Raw genomic sequence first — 24648 nt, 5'->3', positions numbered from 1 at the left:
CAGAGAGAGAGAGAGAATGGAAGTCAGCGGCAGAGTGTAAGCAGAAGGCCCCAGGTTGGATCCCCAACACTTCCCTCCCCAGTTAAATAAAAATCTCCAAGTAGAGAGAGTTTTGCATCTTTCTGATAGTTGTGGTTACCGGTCTTCCCATATGTTTGAGTAAGTTTCTTCTGGAGCACTGACTAAGGGATGACCTAATAGAGCCATAATATGTGCTGGTTTGGGCCTTAACAAGCCTTTTACAAGTTACTTTGTTAAGATATTTCACGTGTAACATTGACATCAGGACAACTAATCTGTAAAGCGGTTGTGTAAATTAAGACAAAGCTCCTATAGAAATGCCGTAGATAGTAAGTATTCTAGGTCATAGCTTTGATGGTGGCAGGCAGGCAGCATCAGGGCAAGGCCCTCGGCCTCCTTGGGTAGGGAGTGAATGACAGGGATGGATTTGAGAGCCAGTGCCTCCTTCCTTAACAGTTTCACTAATTTGTTTTCCTTGGCCTGGTTCTAGTCTTAGTAGTAAGAGCAGATTTCACAATTCATAAAGTGCCTAGGTTAACCTCTATGTAACTACTCTCTCTGTTTTTTGTTTGTTTAAGCTTACTGGTCATCAACTATTTAGAAGCTCTTTCATTGGTTTCCTCTATGTAACTACTCTCTCTGTTTTATGTTTGTTTAAGCTTACTGGTCATCAACTATTTAGAAGCTCTTTCATTGGTTTCCTCTATGTAACTACTCTCTCTGTTTTATGTTTGTTTAAACTTACTGGTCATCAAATATTTAGAAGCTCTTTCATTGGTTTCTTGCGTACAACACAGATTGATCTCCTGTCCGACTGATGAAGTACGTGGATTGAGGCAGTTCTCATCCACTCACGGGCATGTTCACACTGTTGCCCGGGCCTGCACAGCATCTTGCAGTGCTGCTTCAGTGCAAAATGCACACAAAGGAATGACGCCACTCTGTCATATTCTCTGTTCCGTTCTGCTGTTGTTATTTAGTGATAGGAACAAAGAGGATAGAGTACACATGGCATATGAATAGCATTGCTGTATTGAAGTAAGTAGTTCCGGGTCACTGAGTGGTAGTAGAGAATTCAGTTCGGATGAAACCGTGTAATTTTGAAGCAAGAACTGTTGGTTGGCCTTTGAGACTATGAGAATAAACCTTTGTTTGTTTTTGTCCATGCTAGGGGTGGAACTTGCCTGTATTCGAACTGTATTTAGTTGGACTTTTCTTTCTATATTGCTGGAGACTGAGCCTAGGATCTCATGATCACTGGGCAGGTGTCCACCACCAAGCTCCACCCCTAGAGTTTTGGAGGGATGATTTTTGAATGGTTTGCCTTTTTTCTTTTTTTTTAAAGGCAGGATCTTACTGTGTAGCCCTGGCTGGCTTTGAAAACTCAGCTAGCCACCTGTTGGATTGACAGGCCTGTCCCACCATGCTCAGCTGTGATTTGAGTGTTTTCCTAGGAGTATGAAAACATCCCTGAGTGCGTTACAGTGGCATGCGCAGTCTTAACTATCTGGGAGGCTGAAGTAAGAGGATTATTTGAGCCTGTGAGTTCATTGTTTGCCTGCTGTGCAAAATAATGAGATCTGTGTTAAAAAGGAAGGAGAAAAGTGGGTTGGGATGGGGGCGATAAGAAAAGTCAAGTCAAGCCAAGCCACAACTTGTGAATTGTGGGGTTACTGAAAAGGAACCGGCTCCTTTGGGCCCAGCTCTCCAGCTTCTGCCAAGTGTGTGTATTATTGGATTGCTGTGTGGTTCATTTTCCCTAAAGCTTTGCTTCCCTTCAGGTGGAAGAGCTCAGTAAGATCCTCCACTGTGGGAGGAGTGAAGACAGTAAGACGTCTGATGTAGAAGTCCAGACAGAGAGCCAGGCTCCTTGGTCAACTTCAGGTATTTATTTGGTGTCCAGCTTATGACATGCTGAAGTCAAATTTCTTTAAAAATAAGACAGACAAAATATGTAAATATGAAGACTGTGATAACACTGATTTTTCTCTATATCATTTGGTTATTTTTTGTTTTGGTCAATTTATGGACGACAAAATAGAAATATGTCTGTAATTTCTTTAATGTCTATATGTTTTCAGTGCTATACTAAGTATTGTGTTTTTGTTGCTTGAGTTGAGTTTTCAGTATGGAGATAAAGCTAGCCTGGAACTTGCTGGGTAGCTCAGGGTGGCTTCATTTTTATCAGCCTCCTGCCTCAGGCTCTCCAGTACAGGGAAAATCCCCCTCCCCACCTTACTGATCATAATTAATGATTTGTCAGTCAGTAAACCACCTCTGTCTCTCTCCCCTTTTAATCTGGTCGGGCCTGTGGCCAGGTTTAATGGGTGCTGTTTTATGTTAGATACTTAGTGTTTCAATGGGTACTGTTTTGTGTTCACTATGCAGGGTTTGCAATTAGCAATTAAACTTCTTCCATACACTCATCAGCTGTTCTATGTCTTTGCTACAGATTATTATTACCAGGCGTATTATAATGATGATAGTCTTCTCAGTAAAGAGACTGAACTAACTGTACAGCAGAGTCAATATGTTCAAGCTTCCACTAATGACGAGTCACAAGTAGACAGTGATAGTCGTGCTGGTACTGACGCAACAGACTGTGTTAAATGTGGGCAAGAGGATCATTTCATCTCTGATTCACAGGTAATAAAAGGCTAACCATGAGACCTGGGCCCAGGAATTTATCCTTAAATTGCTTATGGAGAAAGACAGAATTCCTTGATCCTTGATGGACACAGGAGTTATAAACAGTCTTACCTATGATTGTGCAAAGAGTATCGGTTTTGTTTTGTCTTTTGAAATAAAAGTTTTTCTTTGTTGCTCAGGTTGTTCTTGAACCCCTGAGCTCAAGTTGTTCTGCCTTAGCCTCCTGTGTATTTATTTGTATCTATACATTCAGCTATGGTTGCTAAAAAACAGAACTGGGAATGTGTTTTTAGTTGTGATTGTTTTTCTGTTATGATTATATAACATTACTGAAGGACTATGTGTCAGTCTATCTTAACTCAGTCCGTGAACCCTGGAGCTCAGTGAGATGACCCAGGAGGTTAAGGTTCTTATTGTACAAGTATGGCAGCCTGAATTCAGTTCCTAACCCTGGAACCTCTTCAAAGACAGAAGGAGAGAACGTTTTTGTCTCTGGCCTCTGTGTGCATGCAGTGGTGCTCACATCCATAGTCACATGTTATAGGAAAGCTTTGAAGGACTCTGGACACAAGGGCAGTACTGGATTTTATACGTTATATGCAAAGTGTCTGTTATCTTGACATGGGGTCTCACGATGTTGCCACACTGCTCTTGAATTTGGTAAAACTGTCCTCACACCTGAGCCTGCCAAATACTGAGTACTATAGGTGTGTGTCCCCAAACTGGCTATACCTGGAAGGAAAAGGCAGCTTTCTCTCTTCCTCCCTCACCTGCTAGCTTCAGGGCCTTTATATTAAGTGTCTCAACATTATTTAGAGTTTCCCTGAATTTGGTTTTACAGTGTTTGAATTATGAACCTTTATCTGATATATCTCATTTAAACTAGAGTTTTCTCTTCCATCTCTAGTTCTAAAATACTTTTATCTTTGAATATATTTAACAAATAGGTCATTGTTTAGGGTGTATTTCATAGTCGTCTCTGCTTCCCTGTGTTATCAAACATTTAACTTTGAATAATTGTTATCATCTTACGTTAGTGGTTTTAAAACTCAGACAGGATTTTGAGGGTAACTGCAGCATCAGCCTCTCATGTGCAGTGCCCTGTCTGATCCCCAGCACTGCAAAACAAAACAAAAAGAAAAAATTCAGAGTCAAGGTTAAATTGAAAAATACTTCAAAATATTTTTTTAAAAAATGGTTCATATTATAATTGATGGCCATGTATTCCCATTACAAATTGAAAACAAACTGAAACATGGCTCTAAGTCCTGCGCTTTAGATTTGCTGTGTCACTTGGTGTGATTCTGTCTCATCAGGAGAGTGCCTCCGTGTTAGCCACCGAGGGCGCGGCCTTGGAAGGGTCCTCGCTAGCCGAAAGCTTGAGAGCTGCAGCGGAAGCTGCTGTGTCGCAGACCGGCTTTACTTACGATGAGAACACGGGATTGTATTTTGACCACAGCACTGGCTTCTATTATGATTCTGTGAGTATGTCAGATCTTTTAAATTCCGCACTGTTGTATTTTTAGTTGCCTGAGAGCAAAATGAAGGCCAAACTGAAGTAAGAAAAGTAAGGATTGACATTTAGAAATTATGCTTGAGGGCTGAAGAGTGGACTCCCATCCCTGAAGTTCATTCTTCTTGTGGTCGTGTATGTTAATGATGGTGTCTGTTGTTTTTAAAATTTGGTTGACTATAAATGGAGATATCTTTCATTTCAAATATTTCTGGTTTTTAGTGTTTTATTCTCTTTGCTCATTTTCCTCCAAAGAAAAAAATAGAAAATTAGTGAAGATAGTTGTTTACCAGTTTCTTACAAGTTACCACTCCCCAAATTTCTTTATTTTTATTATTAAATGTTGAAAGTCAGATTTTTTTTTTTTTTTTGTAGCGTAAAGAGGTTTGGGAGTTTGGTACCAGATTGTTTTCATTTTCAGCTCTCTGATCTGTGCCTTAATTTCCATGCCTTCAAAACAGGTCCTTTCATTCTTTTGTTAATGTGGTCAGTTGGACCATATGAAATTGCTCTTTCTTATAAAGCAAAACACTGTAAACAATGACAGTTTCATTTGATGCAATTAAGATTAATTCTTTTCTTACTTAGGAAAACAGCAGTTATTAATTAATAAAATATTTTTGAAAATGTAAAGGTTTTTTTTCCTAATTCATTATTTTCTAAAAATACTCTACTTGCTAAAACAAATATATTGACTGTATTGGAATGTGTTTGACATTTTTGCTTATTTTTCTATTCTGTTTCATTATACATGAATAAAACTTACATTTTCTTGACTTTGAAAGGAAAACCAGCTGTACTATGATCCTTCCACTGGGATTTATTACTACTGCGATGTGGAAAGTGGTCGATACCAATTTCACTCTCGAGTAGATTTACAGCCTTACCAGACGGCGAGCACAAAACCAAGCCGAGATAAAAAGCTGAAGAAGAGAAGAAAGGAGCCAGGATCTTTTACGGCAAATGACGAAAGGGTAATGCTTTCTTAATTTTTATATTTTACAGTGCTTTAATATCACTAATTAAGCCAAAAAATTTATGAATGTAAGCATCATTCTTTATTTTTGTATTTTAAATATATCCCTTAAGGTAGGAGAGTCTAAAAACCAAGGAAGGTTTAAATGAAACTTTTTTTTTTCTCACAAAGTCAGTCACTAGAAGTAGGTGTTTTATAAATTTGGAGATTTAAGATATTTGAAATATTTTACATTGTTTAACTCATCCAGAAGCTGATGTAGTAAGTTGCATATTGTACAGTTCACAAAAGAAAAACAATTTGAGTATTGGCACATGAAGATTCAGTTTTCTTCAGTAATTTCTCACCTATTAAATTGCAAACTTAAATTACATTCCTGGTAAATATGGGCTAAAGTACATATTACAATTGAAAGGGCTTTTTGTTTTGTTTTAAATGATTTTTTGTTTTTGTATTTACATGTATATACATGATGTGTTTGTGTGTACACAGGCATGCCTGTGTATGTGTAGGCCAAAAGGAGGGAGCAGATCTTCTGGAGCTGGAGTTTCACTTGGTTATGAGTGGATGTGGGTGCTAGGAAGGATGTTTGGGTCCATTGCAGCACTTGTAACTGAGCCATCATCCAGCCTCTTTTGATTTTGGAAAGAGGTCGACCAGAAATCTTTAAGATGTTTTATTTTCATTAGGTAGAGAATGTATTTCTAGTAATTTATATTTCAAAAAATTAAGACAATTTCTTTGCATAATTAATGCAGCTGTATGTATAAGAAATGGGGGGGAAGGGGCCTGGGATGTACCTTAACTTTGGAAAGTTTATTATGTTACATGTACAAGGCCCTGAGCTTGATCCCTGGCATTGCAGAAATTATGTCCAGTGCAGTAAAAAATTTAAGACTAATGGAATGAGACTGTGGTTAATTAAGAACATGATGATGTAGTGGTGGCTTTAATCCAGCTCTCAGGAGGCAGAGGCAGGTGGATCTCTGTGAGTTCGAAGCCAGCCTGGTCTATAAAGTGAGTTCTAGGACAGCCAGGACTGTTACATGGAGAAACCCTGTCTTGGAAAAAAACAAAACAAAAACAAACAAACAAAACAAAGAACATGTAAAGGAAAAGAAATTTATATCTGAAGATTGAAGGGAATTTTTAAATCAGTTAGGAAACCATAGTACTTAAAGTGTTATGAATGCTCTTCTCTTATTTCTGCTCCCTCCATGGCTGAGGTCCGTGGTGTATATCTCTGCCTCCTGAATGGCTGAGGTTGGTGGTGTGGGGAGTGTGTATCTCTGCCCCCTCATGGCTGAGGTTGGTGGTGTTGGGGGCCTGTATTTCTGTCCCTCATGGCTGAGGTTGGTGGTGTGGGGGTGTGCTTGCTGTGTGCTTTGGGAATTTTATCTCGTATTTTCTAAACTCAAAGAATTTGCTTAAAATAAATTCTGTCAATACTTGGAATTAAGATTCTGTTGGAATTATTTTCTATTCTCAATGTGTTTTCTCTTTGGAGTAAAAAAGTATGTTATTGAACTACTAGGAATCACTTTGGGATGTCCATTGTAATGCTCTTCCTGGTTACTAGAGTCTTAACCTTGAAGGGCGTGGCTGTAAAAGTCCTCTTTCTAGCAGGAGGAGGAGTGAGAGGAGCTGTGAAGCATCCCAATTAATGCCCTTCCTTTTTAAGATATTCTCTCCTCACTTCTTACAGATGAGGGCGTGTGGAAGGAAGGCAGTGGGGCAGGTATCGGGGAAAATATTTATGTATGGACATATATAAAATATGTAATTATATGCACACGTACATATATGTGTTTATGAATATATACATATATTTACATATACATATATGTACACACATGCGAGTGCACAGATGTGCTTCATTTTCTTGTCTCTTATTGGTTATTGATCTAAGTCTATACCAGGAAATGCCTATGAAAAGTGCCTCCAACAGTTTTATTTTCTCTCTTATGTTTTCCAAGAAGTGATGATGATGATAAAAATAAAAAACATGCTTTTTAAGTGTAGACATAGCTAAGATATTTTTAATCTAATTTACATGACCTGTAAAGCTCCTGATAGCTTTTAGCTCTTTGCCCTTGGGGAGTTTGTATTGCTGGGATTTATATAGTTTATCACACTGCAAATGCTCAGCCTGTCTCCAAACTCTATTTATGCTGCTATTAGAAATTTGCTGTCATAGTTTATAAAATTACGTGTGAACTCCCTTGGTTATATGCGGCATGGCAGAAAGAAAAATGAGAGTGATTTGTTCCAAAGGAAAGAGAGTGATTCCTCTGTGCTTCTTCTCAGTCTAATAATATATCGTCTGCTGTGCAGAACGGTGCCTAGAGTTAGTGACTGTGTAACTGTCATGTGTGCCGGAAATTGAGCCCGGGACCTTGTGTGCACATTAGACACACACATCACTGCTGAGCTGTGTACCTAGCCCATGTATTATATTCTCTGAAAGTCACTGTCAGAATAAACTTTGTGTTTCGACCACAAAAAGTGCGTAATGCACATGTTCATTGGCTTGATTTAGTCATTCATTCTATACATACTTTAAAATATATGTAATGAAAGTACATATTTTTAATTTGTTAATTAAAAATAGTTTGTTCATTTTTCATAAAGCATGCCAAAAATTAGTAGTAAAAGGTTTATGGTAGACAGGTTGAACTTTTAGAATTAAAGGCATATGAATAACTCATTTGTATTTTAAGTTTTTGTGCGTTTTTAATGTAGGTAACTCTAAAATGTTCAGTTTTGCCAAAACCTCAATTTTGATAGCATTGGTTATTTATATTAGTGTTGTTTATTAAAATATTTCTATGTTTTATGTACATCGTCTTATTTAAAAACTCAAAATAAAAATTTAGAGTTGATACATTCTCAAGTTTCACACTATTCAGTAAGGTAGCCACTAGCTACGTGTGGCTGTGGACTGAAGTGCAGGTCCTATGTAGGAGGATATTCTGTATTTGCAAGATTTTAAAATCATGTTACAAAAGTAAATACACTTTTTAAAAGTTTTTAAATGTGAGTAGTACAAAGTTTAGAAGTACAAGTAGAAGTTGCATTACATTTTTTTTTTCACACAACTTTTTTATAGACTAGTACACAAGCCACATAGTAGGTGATGAGGACCTGGGCTGGGAATATTGGGCCTTGAGAATAGATGGAGGCTGTGGAGTGGCTAGCACTTGGATGTTGGTCCCTTGTGACGCTTTGCTGGGTATCAACAGTGAATGTTAAGTTCTAAGAGTGATAGTGTCATGAAGCAGCATGTGCAGACTCCTGTTCTGTCTCTGTCCTGTATCCTCCTGCTCTAAGATGCTCTAAGATGGCCATGTTGTCACTACTTGCTGCTTTCCTCTGCCTAGGATTTGAGTTCAGAAGATCAGAAAGTCTGCAGTGTTGACTATATAAACTGCAGTGAGGAAGACAATTCTGCAAATGTGAAAAAGAAGGCCAGAACAGACACTCACCACAGAAGTAGTCCCTTAATGCCTGCTGGTCCCGTTAGTGGGAGCACTGTGGAGTCTCCTGGAGATGATAATTCAGCTTCATCTAAGGATGAGAAAATTAGAGAGAGTGAGAGTGAGCCAGAAGAAGGTGAAATTACAGACTCTCAGAGCGAAAATAGTTACGAAGAAGACAGTACCAGTGAGAACAAGGAATCCTCAGAAGACTCGGAGGATGAAGGTATGCAAGGGAATAATACACAGTGGCCATAAAAAAACAAAACTGCTGTCGGATAGTTGACAGGGCGCCCAGTTATTTTGATGACATTGGAAATTATGAGAACAATTCTTAGTCGATTTTTAGAAGGCAAGTCCTGAGAAAATGATGACTGTGTTAACTTAAGAAAGCCGCATTGTACTGAAAAGCTTCCTCTGAACATATGACATGTTAAAGCTGTGCTGCTCATGTCTGCTTTTGCGGTTAGACAGAAAGTAAATGGCCATTAAAAGCATAACTCATGAAGTCACTTGCATAGGAATTATGGTCTTTCTAACCTTTTTGCTTGATATGGAGATGCAAAACACTATAATTATAAACACAAATTGTACTTAAATTTGTCTATAATAGTCATGATAGTAAGTCTTACATGTCAGTGTATGTATATATGTACATATATATGCTTGGATATGTATGTATGTGTGTGTATATATATGTATATATATATTATTTTGAGTATACACACACACACACACACACATATAGCAGAATTTGAAAATGTTTTTGCTTGTTGCTGTATCGGGTATTGAACCAAGAACCTGACACATGCTGGGCAGTACTCTACTACTGAGTTTGGACCTATGTAATTTTAGTTAGCTGTGTGAAAAATTAATTTTTTTCTTCCTTTTTGTTTTGTTTTGTTTTTGAGATAGGGTTTCTGTGTGTAACTGCCCTGGCTGTCCTGGAACTCTGTAGACCAGGCTGGCCTTGAACTCATAGAGATCCACCTGTCTCTGCCTCCTGAATGCTAGGATTAAAGGTGTATGCTACCACTTCCCAATGAAAAATTAATTTCCATACACTTAAATTAATGTTTACCTACCTCTTACCTTGGTAGATGAAGAAAAGATTTGGCCCCCCTGTATTCGGGTGATTGTTGTCAGATCTCCAGTGTTGCAGACGGGCTCGCTTTTCATCATCACAGCTGTAAAGCCAGCCACGATTGGGAGGTAAGGGTGCTTCATACTGTTCATGTGAGAGTCTTCACTTACTTCACAAGGTGGATGAGCCACATTGTATTTCAAGCACTATTCTGTGTGCTCTGGAAGCAAAGAAGACTAAAGCCATATCTTCGTTATAAGAAAGTACAGTTAAACAAAAAAAAACAATGTAAATAAACATTGTGGGGAAGCATGCCAACTTTCATCTGTCAGTAAGGGCAATCCACAACTAGAACCGCTGTGCTGGGCTTCCATTTAAACATCTAGTAGAAACTTGCCTTGACCCTATCATTGACACTGCTGTTTTGTGCACGTTCCCCAAATCACTAAAGTCCCTTTCCTTACTGCTGTAGGGAAAAGGATATGGAACATACTCTCCGAATCCCTGAAGTTGGTGTCAGTAAGGTAAGACCCTTCTCAGTTGTAGCCTTAAGAGGGAAAAAGGTGTGTGTCCTTAACTTGTATTCCAGCACTTGGTCAGCAGAGGCAGGAGAACTAAGAATTTGAGAACAGCCTTGACTACACATGGGCTATATAACAAGATCTTATATTAAAAAAAAACAAAAACCAAAGTCATTTTAGTAGCAAACTTGACTTCTATTAAATGAGAAGGTTAATAGTGTAGCAATAGTGATGAAGGCAGCACCTGTTTGTTTCTATTAAATGAGAAGGTTAATAGTGTAGCAGTAGTGACGAAGGCGGTACCTGTTTGTTTCTATTAAATGAGAAGGTTAATAGTGTAGCAGTAGTGATGAAGGCAGTACCTGTTTGTTTCTATTAAATGAGAAGGTTAATAGTGTAGCAGTAGTGATGCAGGCAGCACCTGTTTGTTTCTATTAAATGAGAAGGTTAATAGTGTAGCAGTAGTGACGAAGGCGGTACCTGTTTGTTTCTATTAAACAAGAAGGTTAATAGTGTAGCAGTAGTGATGAAGGCAGTACCTGTTTGTTTCTATTAAATGAGAAGGTTAATAGTGTAGCAGTAGTGATGCAGGCAGCACCTGTTTGTTTCTTGCACTGTTTAAGAAACAAGTTCTTTATCACATTTTGAAGATTATGGAGCTTTTGTGTTTGGGTTGGGTTTAAGACAAGGTCTTTTGTAGCCCAGGCTAGCCCCAGACTGATTAAGTAGCAGAGTCTAGCCTTCTAGCCTTAAATTCCTGATCCTTCTACATTTACCTCCTAAGTAATAGGCATGGGCACCATCCATGGCCAGGGATTATTGCTATGTTATGTTTTATACAAGGTCTTTCTCCCCTTATTCTAGGCTGCCCAAGCAACCTGGCTTCTGACTCTTGTATTAGTGGGAACATAGGTGTGTATTGCCATACCTGGCTAATGTGTCCTTTTTAAGTTGGAAGCAGCAGTTACAAAGCATGGATTTAACTTAGATATCAAATAGTAAAATAGTATCCAGTTAACCCATTTATAGAGTAAAGTAAATATGCTGCATTTTGTTTCAATTAAAAATATATTCAACTCTGATTCAAAGCAGTTTAGAAGCATTGACTGTGGGGCTGTTCATATAGAGTGAACAACTGTAGCCACTTCGTAGACAAACTGCATGTGTAATGCTAAGCCACGAAGCAGAGCTGCAGGATATACGAATAAAGTGCTCTGTAGTGAGGGAGGCTCAGTCCTTGTCCTGGAGAACGGAGAACTTGCTTCCTTAGGAAGTCCTTGAGTGTTTCAGCAGTTTGTACTGAGAATTATAATGATTTTAAATAGACACTGATAGTACTAATGTTAGGAGGAAAAGTTCAAATTGTACATATGGTATAATCTTACCTACTTTTTAAAAACAGAAGAGTCAGGATATATACAATTTTTTTGTCATAGTTGAAGGTGGAAGTATAGCCTCCATATTTTCTATCAGCGCCTGTAATAATTTGTATTGAGAAAAAGCATTAAGAGAAATGCAAGTGAAATGATCAAAGACTAATATCCACACCATTGCGCACCAGTGAAGTCAGCTCTGGGTTGAAAATGTGCAGTGCTTTATAATTGCTTGGTTGCTTTTCTTTAAGTTTCACGCAGAAATTTATTTCGACCATGACTTGCAAAGCTATGTCCTTGTGGATCAGGGCAGCCAGAATGGTACCGTTGTCAATGGGAAACAGATTCTTCAGGTGAGTGAGTGTGTAGTGATCGCCTCTACTTCTTTGGTAGGGCTCAGGTCCTGGTCCTTATAGATAACATTTGGTTCAGATCAGAGTTCAAATCCAAGTTGTAACTCAGTTGGAAATTTCCCGAAAGGGCTAGGTAAAAAATAGATAGTAGATGTTAGTCTGGTAGGGTTTGGCTTCTAGTTTTGTCTCTGTTGCTACTTTTAGGTATGACTGTATAATGAAATTTATTTAGGTTAAATATTCTTAAAAAATTTTTGTGTGTGCACATGCCTGTGGAGGTCCTAGAATAACTTCATGGAGTTGCATCTCACTGGCCCAGGACTGAATATTCATATAAGCAGCTTTGGTGGCCCTCTCTTTTTGCGTGCTGCTGTGAATTTAGCTCAGGTTCCTCCTGCATATTGAGCAGATGCTCTGCCTCCAGTGGACCATTAGGCATCCCAAGCTGCCCTTTGTGCCCTTCTCTTGTGTTAATAAAAATAATGCTAAATTGGGAATTTGCTGAAAACCAAATACCCTGACAAAGCAACTCCAGGAAGGAAGAGAACCATCCCTTATGGTGCGGAAGGCCCGGCTGTGAAGCAGGCGGTTGTGTTCTGTCAGTCTTCAGGAAGCAGAGAGAAGAAAATGCTAGCTCTGACTGAGCTCTCTTCCTCCTATTTGCTCAGTCTAGGATCCCAGCCTATGGTATGGTGCTGCCCATAGTTGAGGTGGGTCCTGACAGGCATGCCCAGAGGTCACCCTGAACTCTATATGTGGTGGTGTGCCCAGAGGCAGTAAGCGCTTCTAGATCTTGTCAAATTGATCATATAAACCATCATGGAGACCTTGTTCTTGTGCTTTAAGGTGAAAGAAGGAAATTAAATTCCATGAAGGGCTGAGAGGTGGCTCAGTGGTTAAGAATACTCACTCTGGGGGCTGGAGAGATGGCTTAGAGGTTAAGAGCACCGACTGCTCTTCCAGAGGACCTAGGTTCAATTCTCAGCACCCACATGGTAATTAACAACTGCAACTCCAAAATCTGACACCTCACACAGACATACACGAAGGCAAAATACCAACGCATATAAAATGAAAATAAATAATTTTTTTTTTAAAAAAGAATACTCACTGTGCAATCATGAGGGCCAGAGTTGTGATCCCAGTGCCCATGTAACAAGTTACACACCTGCCTGAGCTCTGGCTCTGAGCAGTCTTAACCCCCTCTTCACACGCGCACACACACATGCACACACACACACAGGGGTAAATTTTTTTTAAAGAAGGCACTTTCCTCCTAATGTAATTCTCCTGTGATTATATGTTTTGCTAGTAGATTAAGTCCAGAGTGGGCTGGTAGGTAAGAAAATTGGTGAGTTTTAATAAGATCAAAATTATAAATAGCCTCTGGGAAATGCTATAAGGAACTGTGGGATTGATCCCAGAGTTTGGTTCAGGGTAAATACATACTCTACCACTAAGTTACTGTTACAGTAGAGGATTTTTCGCAGTCCATCCATTGAACTGTATAAGTGTGCATGTGTCTCCTTTTTTGGGTTTTCCTCATTATCATCAGTATCTCTTACCATAGATAAAATGTAACCATGTGACTATTTTGTGTTTTCTGTTTCATTAAAAATTTCTCATCTAGCCAAAAACTAAAAGTGATCCTTACGTCCTTGAACACGGTGATGAGGTGAAAATTGGGGAGACTGTGCTGTCTTTTCACATTCACCCTGGCAGTGAGACCTGCGATGGCTGTGAACCAGGACAGGTCAGAGCTCACCTTCGCCTCGATAAGAAAGGCGAGCCTTTTGGTACGTGAAACACACTAAGTGTGGGTGTGATACTGTTTAGAACTTTAATTCACTAAGTGTTTAGAATGCACTGTGGCCTGTCCCTCTCACCTCCCGCCCTTCGTGTCTCTGCCGTGGGCTGAGAGGTGAATGTGCCCGCCTGCGTCTAGTGATGGGGTTTGTGGACAGGAGGCGCTTCCGTGAGTGCTGCTGCAGCCCTGAGCAGTGACTCATTTGGAATTTGTCCACTTGTGTGTGGCGCCTCGACTTACAGAAATTGTATTTTTAAATTGACTTTCAAAATAGTGGGTTTCCAGAAGGGATTTTCATACATTCTTACAAGATTTGACTAACCTGCATTCTAACCTCTTCATCTTCTCCCATCCACACTTAAACATTTAACCCTTTTTTCTTTTTTGGGGGGAGGGTGGTGTTCTGAGACAGGTTTTCTCTGTGTAGCTTTGGAGCCTGTCCTGGAACTCTGTAGACCAGGCTGACTTCAGACTCACAGATCTGCCTGCTTCTGCCTCCTGAGTGGCAATCCTCCTCTCGTATCGCAGGCGCCCCACTTTGCCCTCCCCTCTCACATCCCTTTCTGCCTTGGTCCTGCAGACACTCCAGCTTAAATAGACACATTTAAAGTTTTTCACATAGCAGAGTGAATAACACATTTTGTCTTATTTTATTTATTTATTATTTGAAAAAGACATTTTGTCTTTTTTTCTGGTCCTGGGTTAGGTATCTTGGCATAATATTTTACACTTGCTGATGAATGGATAGTAAAATGTGATATACACAGTGGAACTTCATTTTACTGTACTGAAAAATAAGATTATGAAATTTCCAAGAAAATACACTAAGTGAGATAAACTACTGTGCTTTTTTTAGTACTAGTTTTCTATAAAGTTTATCATATTCAAACTGAGTTTTTCCTTTCAGTTGGTCCAGCATTAAGTAAGGAGGAAAAGGAGTTGGAGAGAAGAAAAGCACTGAAGAAAATACGAGTCAAGTATGGTTTGCAGGTAACAATGTTGGATATTGTTTCATCTGTTCAATGTACTAAGCACATTAAATATGATTAAGTACTATTTACCATGACTACTTATGTAATGTCTGTAGTTCTGGTGTTCATAACTTAACTGCTGAAGTTGGAGTTGAAAATGTAGAGGTTATGTTTAAGTAGACAGTTACAATTTCCAAGAAAATTCACTAAACAACTGAAGGGAGAATGCTGCTGCAAGCGCTGATGCACAGCTGTATGGACCTGAATTGAGTCCAGAAGTAGACCCATGTATTTACATATAGAAAACTCGATGTTTAAAATGATACAAACGTAATGAGATGGAGAAAGGGTGCCGGCCCCGCCACCCTAACACATGGTGCTCGCTAGAATGGTTGGATGGCCATCTGCACAGAACAGAAACCACAGAGTGAACATGAGAACAGAAGAGTGTTGGTCCATGTTAGCCACCTTGTAAATGTATTATTGATGTAAATGTAGAAATGTAAAACGTGTTTGCAAGGTAGTTCACTAGGTAGAGGCACTTGCTGCCAAGGCTGAGGCCCTAAGTTTGGTTCCTGGGACCCACATGGTAGAAGGAAAGGACTGACTTTCCCAAACCGTCCTCTGACCTCCATGGGTGTGGGTTAGCACATGGGTAAACACAAAAATGACTGACTAATATAAATGTAACAAAGTCTTTAAAATGTGAATGAAAGAAATAAAAAAACTTGTGGGAATTTGTCCTCATCAATACTAGTTATTGAATTCAGAACCTCTAGCGTGCTAGCACTGAACTATATCTCTAACCTCAGGAAATCTTTCTTTGAAAGGATTGGGTTGCTAGGCATGATGGTGCACCCCTTTAATCTCAGCACTCAGGAGACAGAGGCAGGCCAGACTCTGTAAGCAGAGATTGCTTGTTCATTCCTGGCCACCCAGACCCGAATAATCACACTATATTAATTCCAACACTGTTTGGCTGATGTCTCAGGCATATTTTTAGCTAGCTCTTACATGTTAAATTAACCCATTTCTATTAGTCTGTGTATTGCCACAAAGCTGTGGCCTCCTAGTAAGGTTCCAGTGTTCAGGTTTCTTTCTCCTTCGGCGACTGCATGGTGTCTCTCTGACTCTGCCTACTCTCTCTCTATATCTCTTCCAGCCTGGCCATATTCTTCCCTGCCATAGGTCGAAGCAGCTTCTTCATTAGCCAATGATAATAAAACATACTCAGAGCCTACAGAGGGGAATCCCACATCATCTCCCCTTTTATGTCTAAATTTAAAAGGAAGGTTTTGTCTTTAACAGAGTAAAATTACATATAACAAGATAGGTATCAAGTAAGAATTTCAGTTATAATATTTAGTCCATTTATATTTGGCTAATTAAGGAAAATATTATCTATTCTATCTTTGTGAGTCTAAAGTTTTATATCTAATTTATCTTTTATCATAACTAAGGAAAACTATAACTATCTGTCTTCAACTCTTCAAAGACCCCAGGAGGATATACTATTACCTAAGTAAACAGGAAGTGCATTGTAAGCAACTTCCAAAACTCTAGAAATGACAGAGACATCTTGCTGCCTGGACAGTCACCCAAAGTTCTTTTGTAATGTTGGGGTATCCATCATCAGCTTACAGGTCCATAGTATCCAACAGACTTTTCCATGAAGCAGGAAATTTGAAGATCTGTTCTTTCAGTTGCTTTCTTCTGTGTCTCGCAGAATGTCTGGCAGGGAACCCTAAAGGACTATCTCACCTTGTTTTTGGCAAGTTTATCAGTCATTTCTCTGTGGGTCCTGCATGTCCAATTCATACAGAATACCATGAAGCACTCCAGGCAAGAGCAGTTTCTTGCCCAAATGGCTAACAAATCCCATAGGAGCCTCTTTGATGCTCATTATTCTCTTGAAATAGACTGGTACTGCCAGAAGCAGACATGTCTCACTGTGGAGAAAAGTCTAAGTTCTTAAAACATTTTAAATGCCATATTCTATAGGTCTTTAAAGTGTTGAAGATTATTTTTCTAACTGAAATTTATCTCTGTATATCTAGAAAACCTAACTAACATGACTACAAGTTTGACTTTTATAGAAGACTATCTATTTATCAGTATTTTTTAATTACACATTAAAAAATAACATTTTTAAATAAGGTACATAAACACATACCTTAAATAAAAGTAGAAATAGTATAGCAAATTGACCTTAAATTTGTTTCAATAAACCAAAGTCCATACTAATATAAAGTATTTATTTCTATGTCTTGCCTCTCTTTAAATGAAAACAAATGTTTATAAACAATCATTTTAGTAATTTGGGCATAGTTTTTCCAAAGTGCTTCCTGCTGTTTGTTGGATGAAATATTTTTAGGGTTCATGGAGACCTTTTGGGGTCTTGTCCCATAAACAACATTAGCCTGGAAGGAATCCACAGGTTCTCATCATCTGTGGAAACAAAAGCAGAACCTCTTTTCTAAAGCACCATATCCTTAGACCCAAATTTTGAAGTTAAGATACCTTTATGTTGGATTAACTTATCAGCCCCCAGAAACAAATGTCAAAAAATTTAAAGAAAACACAATAATATGCATAACCCAGACTTTTGTGCATTTTTCATCTTTACATGGCTCATATTTCTTTACTCCTTTAATCTATGACTGTCTGTACTCTTATATTACTTTTATTGTCTCTTTAAAGACTTTGTTTTATTTTTAAAGCTATTTTTTTACTGTCTATACTCCTTTTTTTCTCTCTCTCCCACGCCTACTGTACATTTTTTAAACATACTATGTCTCGTTTAGAGGTCTTTTATGTCTGAATCTGTTCTGTTGTGTATCTGAAATCTTTTTCTGACAAGGAGCCTTTTTTTTTTTTTTTTAAATGTTAAGCGGGCATGGCTAGGACCATCTCCATGGCCCTGCCTGTTTCCCAGTCCAACATAATGGAGGCATATTCACCGCCTCTGTGAGCCTTGCTTGCCACCCTAGCTCCATGAACACAGTGGGTCTTGTTGCCAGTAAGCAATTTGTAACACGCTGCTCACAGAACCCATCTAAGTGCTCCATAACAGAACCAGAATGAACCAGGAAGCCGACTCTTAAAGGAACTGTGAAGTTTTTACTGCTAATGTTAAGTCAGGAAGCCTTCTCTTAAAAGGAGTCACACCTCTACTTACCCCCAGCATACAGAGCCCACTCAAGAATACCACCAAGAAGCTGTGCTTAACTGTTTTTTGTGTCTAGAATTCCTTCCCAAGCTCTCTTAGGTTTTATGTGAATGTAGTTGCCCTACATTGGGCACCATTTTGTAAGCAGAGATTGCTTGTTCATTCCCAGCCACCCAGACCCAAGTAATCACACAGAAACTATTAATTACAACACTGTTTGGCCAATGTCTCAGACATACTTTTAGCTAGCTCTTACATCTTAAATTAACCTATTTCTATTAATCTGTGTATTGCCACAAGGCTATCTGGCCTGTCGGGGAGATTCTGGTGTTGGTGTCTTTCTCCTTCAGCAGCTATGTGGCATCTTTCTGACTCTACATACTCTCTATATATCTCTTCCAGCCTGGCTATATTCTGCCCTGCCTTAGGTCAAAGCAGCTTCTTTATTAACCAATGGTAATAAAACATACTCAAAGCATACAGAGGGGAATCCCACATCAAATCTCCATGATTGTTGTTTCCTCTGACTCCATGTGCATATTCATATGCAAGTTTAAACAAAGATTTCTGAGTTATTTAACACCAAAATCAAAGCACATGGGAATAAGTTGACAAACTATAGTTTGGAGAATATGAAGATTAAACCATAGGCAAGGAAACACTTGCAAGTCACATACCTGATGAGAAACTTCAGTCCAGAATGTACAGAACACTGTAAAATGAGAGAACAGCTTAATTTAAAAACGGGCTGCCTTGGATGGCAGCACATGCTCAGCCCTGTCTACTTGGAGATTTTTCTGAACAGGATGACTTGAATCTATTCAGGGCCAGCCTTGTACTACATTGCATATTAATTACCTTTCTGTTGCTGTGATAAGTAGGACCAAAGACAGCCGAAGAAAAGGCCTAATTTACCTTAAAATTCCAGAGAGATAGAGACCATTAGTTTTTGGAAAAGCATGTGTGGTGGCAGAACCAAGAAGCTGATCACAGGGACACAGAGAGGGAGAGCAGAAAGCCCTTCCCAGGGACATACTTCTCCTGTAAGGCTCTGCCTGCTAAAGGTTCCATTACCTCCCAAACAGCGCCACCAACTGGGGACTAAGTGTTAAATACATGAGTTTGTGGGGGTGGGGGCAACCCTATGTTTAAAAAGAAAAGAAAGATAACTATATTTTAGCAGACTCTTCCCAAAGAAGATACTGTTGGAAAGTAAAGACCCCTGCCAAAAAAAAATCAGTAAGCTATTACTACAGTGAGATATCAGTAAGCATCTGTAGAATGGCTGTACCAGTTATTCACAGGGTTATCAGGAAATTGATGCTCTTGTATGGCTGGCAGGAATGTTGAATGATGCGGTTACTCTGGGAAAACAGTGTGGTAAGTTTTTAAAAGTTGAAAGGGCTGGAGGTGTATCCATCATTCCAGTTTATGATGTTTGCCTGAGAGAAGTGCAAGCAGTTTTTACAGAGCCTGACAGCAAATGTTTATTCTTGTGTTTTAGTAACACTTTCAAACTGAGAGAGATTCAGATGTCTTTTAAATATGGATAAACAAACCATACTGTAGTCTTATAGTGAAGTACCATTTATCAAAAAGCAGGGACTGTTGAAACTGGGTGTAACCTGGGTGCTGCTACCACGCCTGGGTGCACCTTAACCATGAACATGCTGTACTATGTTACGTTCTTTGGGATCCCTAGAGAAAGGGGTAAATAGATTTTTTTTTTCTCTCAATCCCAGGGGTTCAGGCTTTATTATTATGTGTGCACACCTGATGTGTATGTGGGCATGCATGCCACAGTGCCTTGTGGAGGTCAGAGGACAGCTCTGTGAAGTTGGTACTCTTCTATTTTCATAAGGAATAGGAATGGGGCTTGAGTCTCCAGGCCCCGTGGCAAGTGCCTTTACCTGTTGAGCCATTGAACATTAGCTCATATGACAGTAGAATGCCACAACAGTAAGTGAAAAGTAGACTGGATTTTCAGCATATTATCTCCTTGTTTGTTTATTTTTTTAAAGTTTTGTTTTGTTTATTTTGTGATACAACTTGAATAGCATGGAGCGAAGACAGAATGTTTAATAATGGGCGGTATAGATAGCCGCTTATTTTCATTCATGTCTGCAGAGATGCCAGTGAACCATATTTACTAAATTATATTTTTATTTGCTTTCTTTTTTTTCCTCAATCAATGGTTTGTGATTGTTAAGAATACAGACTACGAAGATGAAAAAGCATTGAAAAATCCAAAATATAAAGACAGAGCTGGAAAACGCAGGGAGCAGGTTGGAAGCGAAGGGACTTTCCAAAGAGATGATGCCCCTGCATCTGTTCACTCGTGAGTGTTGACTGACACCTCTATGATGGTTCTTGTTAAGTTGTTTGACTGAGTAGTTCTTTTCTTATGGTAAAGTGGCTTTGTTAATCAACATGAAAATGTGATTTTGAGGACTATAATATGACCACACTTTGTATTAAATTAGCTGCATTATTTTTCATTCTAGATTGAGTCAGATTGAATCTTCCATGCAGAAATGAAAATTATAAAATTGTGATTTTTCTCCCTTGTTTTCAAACTGTACCACTTGTGCACACCAGGTTGTAGCATGGATAATGAAAAATCAGAGACAGATGTTGGGGTTCAACCTGAAGATCAGGAAAAGCAAAGCAGTCAGCACTGGCTCTTACCTCTATCTCAGACCAAAAATAGGTGGTCCTGCCTCCATGAATCCTCAGATTGAGTCTGAATGTTAGACCTGTCTCCTCCCATTATATATTCCTCTTTAGTGCTGGAATTAAAGGCGTGCACCACCACCACCTGGCCTCTATGGCTGACTAGTGTGGCTGCTGCCATTAAAGGTGTGGCCACCACTGCCTGGCCTGTATGGCTGACTAGTGTCGCATTCTGCACCCTGCACTTCAGGCAAGCTTTATTTATTAAAACACAGTAATATACTGATATAAAGTTTAAATAGTTACAGTTGCCAGTAACTTTTCCTTTACAGTGCGTAGAATGGGATGTCCTACTCTGTATGGAATCAGTTGATGAGATGTAGTGTTACAAACTGGATGCAGCAGGGCAAACATGTTAAAATAGGACATTTCTTATGTTGGAGAGCATGAAGATTACATTAGATTTAAATTAAACGTAAAGAGTGAAACAACTTGGCCTGCCTCACTTGGTATATTATAAAAGAAGCTAAAAGTCACTCTCACACAGTGAGAAAGTAATAAAATGCAAAATCGGAACTCTCCCATTAGCAAAACCATCACACAGAATGCAAGTAGGGAACAAAGGATTCTGTTTTTCCTTTTTATTGGTACGTTCCTATGTGTAGAAAGTCATACTGCCCTGTGCTGGCTGTTCTACCTTGTGGTTCTGTGGAAATCAGTTCGCTGAGAGTACATGTTTCATGGACAAGAAGTGTAGAAGTGCCGTAACCTTTGACCTGTGCTAATCCCTGCCCTGTTCTCCTTCCTGAAGTCGATCTCTGTCTGTCCTGACAGCAGAGCTTCCACTGATTCTGAAGCTTTAAGTGAATGTGGCGTCTGCATTCTTTTGTCCAGTGTGGCTTTGTTTGATACAGCTTCCTTTCATTGCCGTAGAACTTCCTTTATGAATTCCTCAGTCTGTCTGTGTGTGGGTATCTGAGTTGCTTATGACTTGTCGCCATTAGGTTTGCTTGCTTGCACATATGTCATTACGTGCATTTCCGTTAGTTGCATCTGTGGAGTAGAATTTGTGTCCTCTACTTTATGAGTTATTATCAGTTTTTTAAAGAAGCTGTGTCAGTTACTTTTAATGCATGAGTTTATTGTACATAAGGCCTTAAAAGTCTTTATAAATCAGCTATCATCTTAATTTTCCTCTACAGTGAAATTACAGACAGCAACAAAGGCCGGAAGATGTTGGAGAAGATGGGTTGGAGAAAGGGAGAGGGCCTGGGAAAGGATGGTGGAGGAATGAAAACGCCGGTAAGACATGTTTTCTTTCATTCATAAAGCTTTGACTCTACACTGCCAAGCTCCGGGGCTGTACAGTTAAGGCCTTTATTGTGTTCTCAGTTAACACATGTGGATTTGGGAAAGCCTTATTAGATTTTTTTTTCTTAAATCAAGTCTTTTAAAGTGTTATTTCCTGAGTCAAAGGTTTTCTTGTGCTTTTTAGTTGTGTGGGTTTCTGGGTTGTTTGTTTTACCATGTTGGGTGCTAAACCTAGGGCCTTAAACATGTTAAACAAGCTCTCTTGCCAAGCTACTCTCAGTCCTTTTAAAATTTTTAAATGACATTCTTACTAGTCTGGTGCTGAACATTGCAGGACCAATTAGTGTTTGTTTACCCATAGTCACATTCTGCATTAGCTGAGGAATCTATTGTGCTTAAGCAACCCAGGGCTCTGTATGTACAATACAAAGAATAATGTCTAGAAAACAATGCATCACTTAAATTCTATAGTCCCATAGTTGATAGGAGATAACAGTTCTCTCTCTCTCTCTCTCTCTCTCTCTCTCTCTCTCTCTCTCTCTCTCTCAAGTATTTTTGACAGTAGAGCTTAAGTATTACTTGCTAACCGCCGAAACAGACGGACGGACCACCAACATGGATATGTCCCAGTTTTCTCATGATTATTGTAGCATTATAGGAAGAATGTCTTATTATAGACCCTGAGTGTGTATGGGCCTTATCACTGAGTCTTTGGGTCTGTTTGAAGTTCCATCATTTGTGTGAGGTGGGGATGATAAGAACCATTTTCAAGGGTGTCCTGTAGATAAAGCCCTAAGCTTTACACAAGGCACCCATCTGGTAGCTTCCTAACATGAGAAGCCCTCATCTCCTGATGGAAATAAACAGCAATCACATTGATTCTCTTCATGACACTGAACCCAGGGCTTTGTCCATGCCAGGCATACACTACCCATTTTAATGCTTAGTCTTCTTGTACATTTACTTGGGTGAGGCTAGGCAGTGGTTTAAATAGACCGTGACCTTTAGTTTTGATTAGAATGGAATGATACACTCTGTACCGTTCCGGTGTGTCCCTCCTGTGTCTGTGGACTGAGCAGTTCAGTACAGCTATGAATGCAGCCGAAATAAAATATAAACTTACATAAAACATTATGGGACTTTTTCATCACAATTGAAAAGGTCATGGCTGTTTAAGGACCATTTTTTAAAGTAGAGTTAGCTGTACTTAGGTCTGGCAGGACAGTGCAGACAAAATGAGCTTAAGCTCCATGGGAAATAGTGTAGTAAGGAGTCTGCCTGTTTGTTCTGGCCACCTAGAACTGAAATAATCACACAGAAATTATATTAATTAAATCACTGCTTGGCCCATTAACTCTGGCTTTTTACCAGCTAACTCTTACATATTAGTTTAACCTATTTAATCTGTGTATTGCCACAAGGTTGTGACTTACTGGGTAAAATTCCCAGCATCTGTCTCCGGTGGCTCCATGGTTTCCTCCCTGACTCTGCCCTTCTTTCTCCCTGCCTACCTAAATTCTGCCCTATCAACAGGCCAAGACAGTTTCTTTATTTGGTAATGACAGCACACAGAGGGGATTGCCATATCAAAATAGTACATGTATTCCTATATGTATTCATGCATTTGATGTGTTTTCCTTTCATGAGCCTTTAATAAGTCAAAGAATTATAGGAAGCCATCTCTACCGCAGAGTGGCCCATAGCAGGTTTTGTTGTGTTTGGGTTCTAAAACAAGTTCTCTGTTCAACTTTCATAATAGATCCAGCTTCAGCTTCGACGGACACATGCAGGCTTGGGTACAGGGAAGCCGACCTCAATTGATGATCTCCACTTTCTCCAGAATAAGAGCAAAAAAAACTGGGACAAAGCAAGAGAGAGGTTTGCAGAAAACTTCACAGATACTAAACCTCAGAAAGATGCACCAGGGGCCGTGCCGTGGGTGAAGGGGACTGCAGAGTGAAGGTCTGTCACAGGGAAGACTGGAGCTTTGAAAAGAGTTTGGAAACTTTTATTGTACAAAATGTCAGTAACAGGAGGGAGCTCGTCAGATGGCGCTCCTGCTCCACACATGTGTGCTTTACAGTTTGTAGAGAGCATTTTCCCTACCAAGCAGGCGCTGGATGAACTCATGCAGGAAGTGGACTACAGTTCACGGACACAGGCGGAGCTTGTCAGACTTTGTTGTTTAATCCTGTCATTTCCCTTACCTGTAGAGGGCAACTAGCCAGTAAGCAGAACTCAGATGACCAGGAATGACTTCAGTGTACATTTGTCTGCCTCGCTGTGCCCATTGTTATAAGATGCACAGACAAGAAATTCTATGTGTGTACTTGTTTACACCTTTAGAACTTAGGTTTTTGTTTTTTTAAATTGAGAAGCCGTGAGTCGTGGAGCATAATCTTACCCTTGAATAACTGCAGTAAATTTAAGAACTGATGAGCAGGTAACGTGTTATAGAAAATTAGTCTCAAACTGTTTTCTTCTGTGAAGAATGTTGATTTGTACTACATATTCAGCATTTGCCTTTGGGTTTTTCCTAGCTGATAAAATATTTGATAGAGACCACTGGGTGCGTATTGATGTATTCAATGTGCTAGCATTTTTTAGTTTTGATAAACACCATTGCAGGCAATGGGATCGTGCCAGAGAAATCCGACAGCTAGTGTAGATGATCACTTAGCCAAGGCTTCAAAAACAAACATTTCCTGGAAATGTCTTCAAATGCAATAAAAATTTTTTTAAAAGACTCGA

At 39.3% G+C, this 24648-nt stretch overlaps 1 protein-coding gene across 2 annotated transcripts in view; it reads left to right on the top strand.

Moving 5' to 3' along the window:
* Aggf1 (angiogenic factor with G-patch and FHA domains 1) overlaps positions 1-24648 on the top strand; it is a 26388-nt gene extending 1740 nt beyond the window's left edge. Inside the window, exons 2-14 of one of the 2 annotated variants that reach the window (XM_087896798.1) lie at positions 1803-1905; positions 2474-2667; positions 3987-4151; positions 4969-5157; positions 8540-8861; positions 9736-9847; positions 10192-10243; positions 11865-11966; positions 13597-13762; positions 14681-14763; positions 20124-20251; positions 21789-21888; positions 23657-24648. In XM_087896798.1, the coding sequence (XP_087752924.1) occupies positions 1803-1905; positions 2474-2667; positions 3987-4151; positions 4969-5157; positions 8540-8861; positions 9736-9847; positions 10192-10243; positions 11865-11966; positions 13597-13762; positions 14681-14763; positions 20124-20251; positions 21789-21888; positions 23657-23857 (1917 nt within the window). In that variant the 3' untranslated portion in view covers positions 23858-24648. Of the gene's footprint in view, positions 1-1802; positions 1906-2473; positions 2668-3986; positions 4152-4968; positions 5158-8539; positions 8862-9735; positions 9848-10191; positions 10244-11864; positions 11967-13596; positions 13763-14680; positions 14764-20123; positions 20252-21788; positions 21889-23656 lie in introns of those variants that run through there. The other variant, XR_015734963.1, reaches the window with a different exon arrangement.

The sequence above is a fragment of the Myodes glareolus genome, chromosome 15, assembly GCF_982192425.1.
Source record: "Myodes glareolus chromosome 15, mMyoGla1.1, whole genome shotgun sequence".
NCBI classification, from domain to species: domain Eukaryota; kingdom Metazoa; phylum Chordata; class Mammalia; order Rodentia; family Cricetidae; genus Myodes; species Myodes glareolus.
This window is presented reverse-complemented; position numbering and strand designations above follow the sequence as displayed.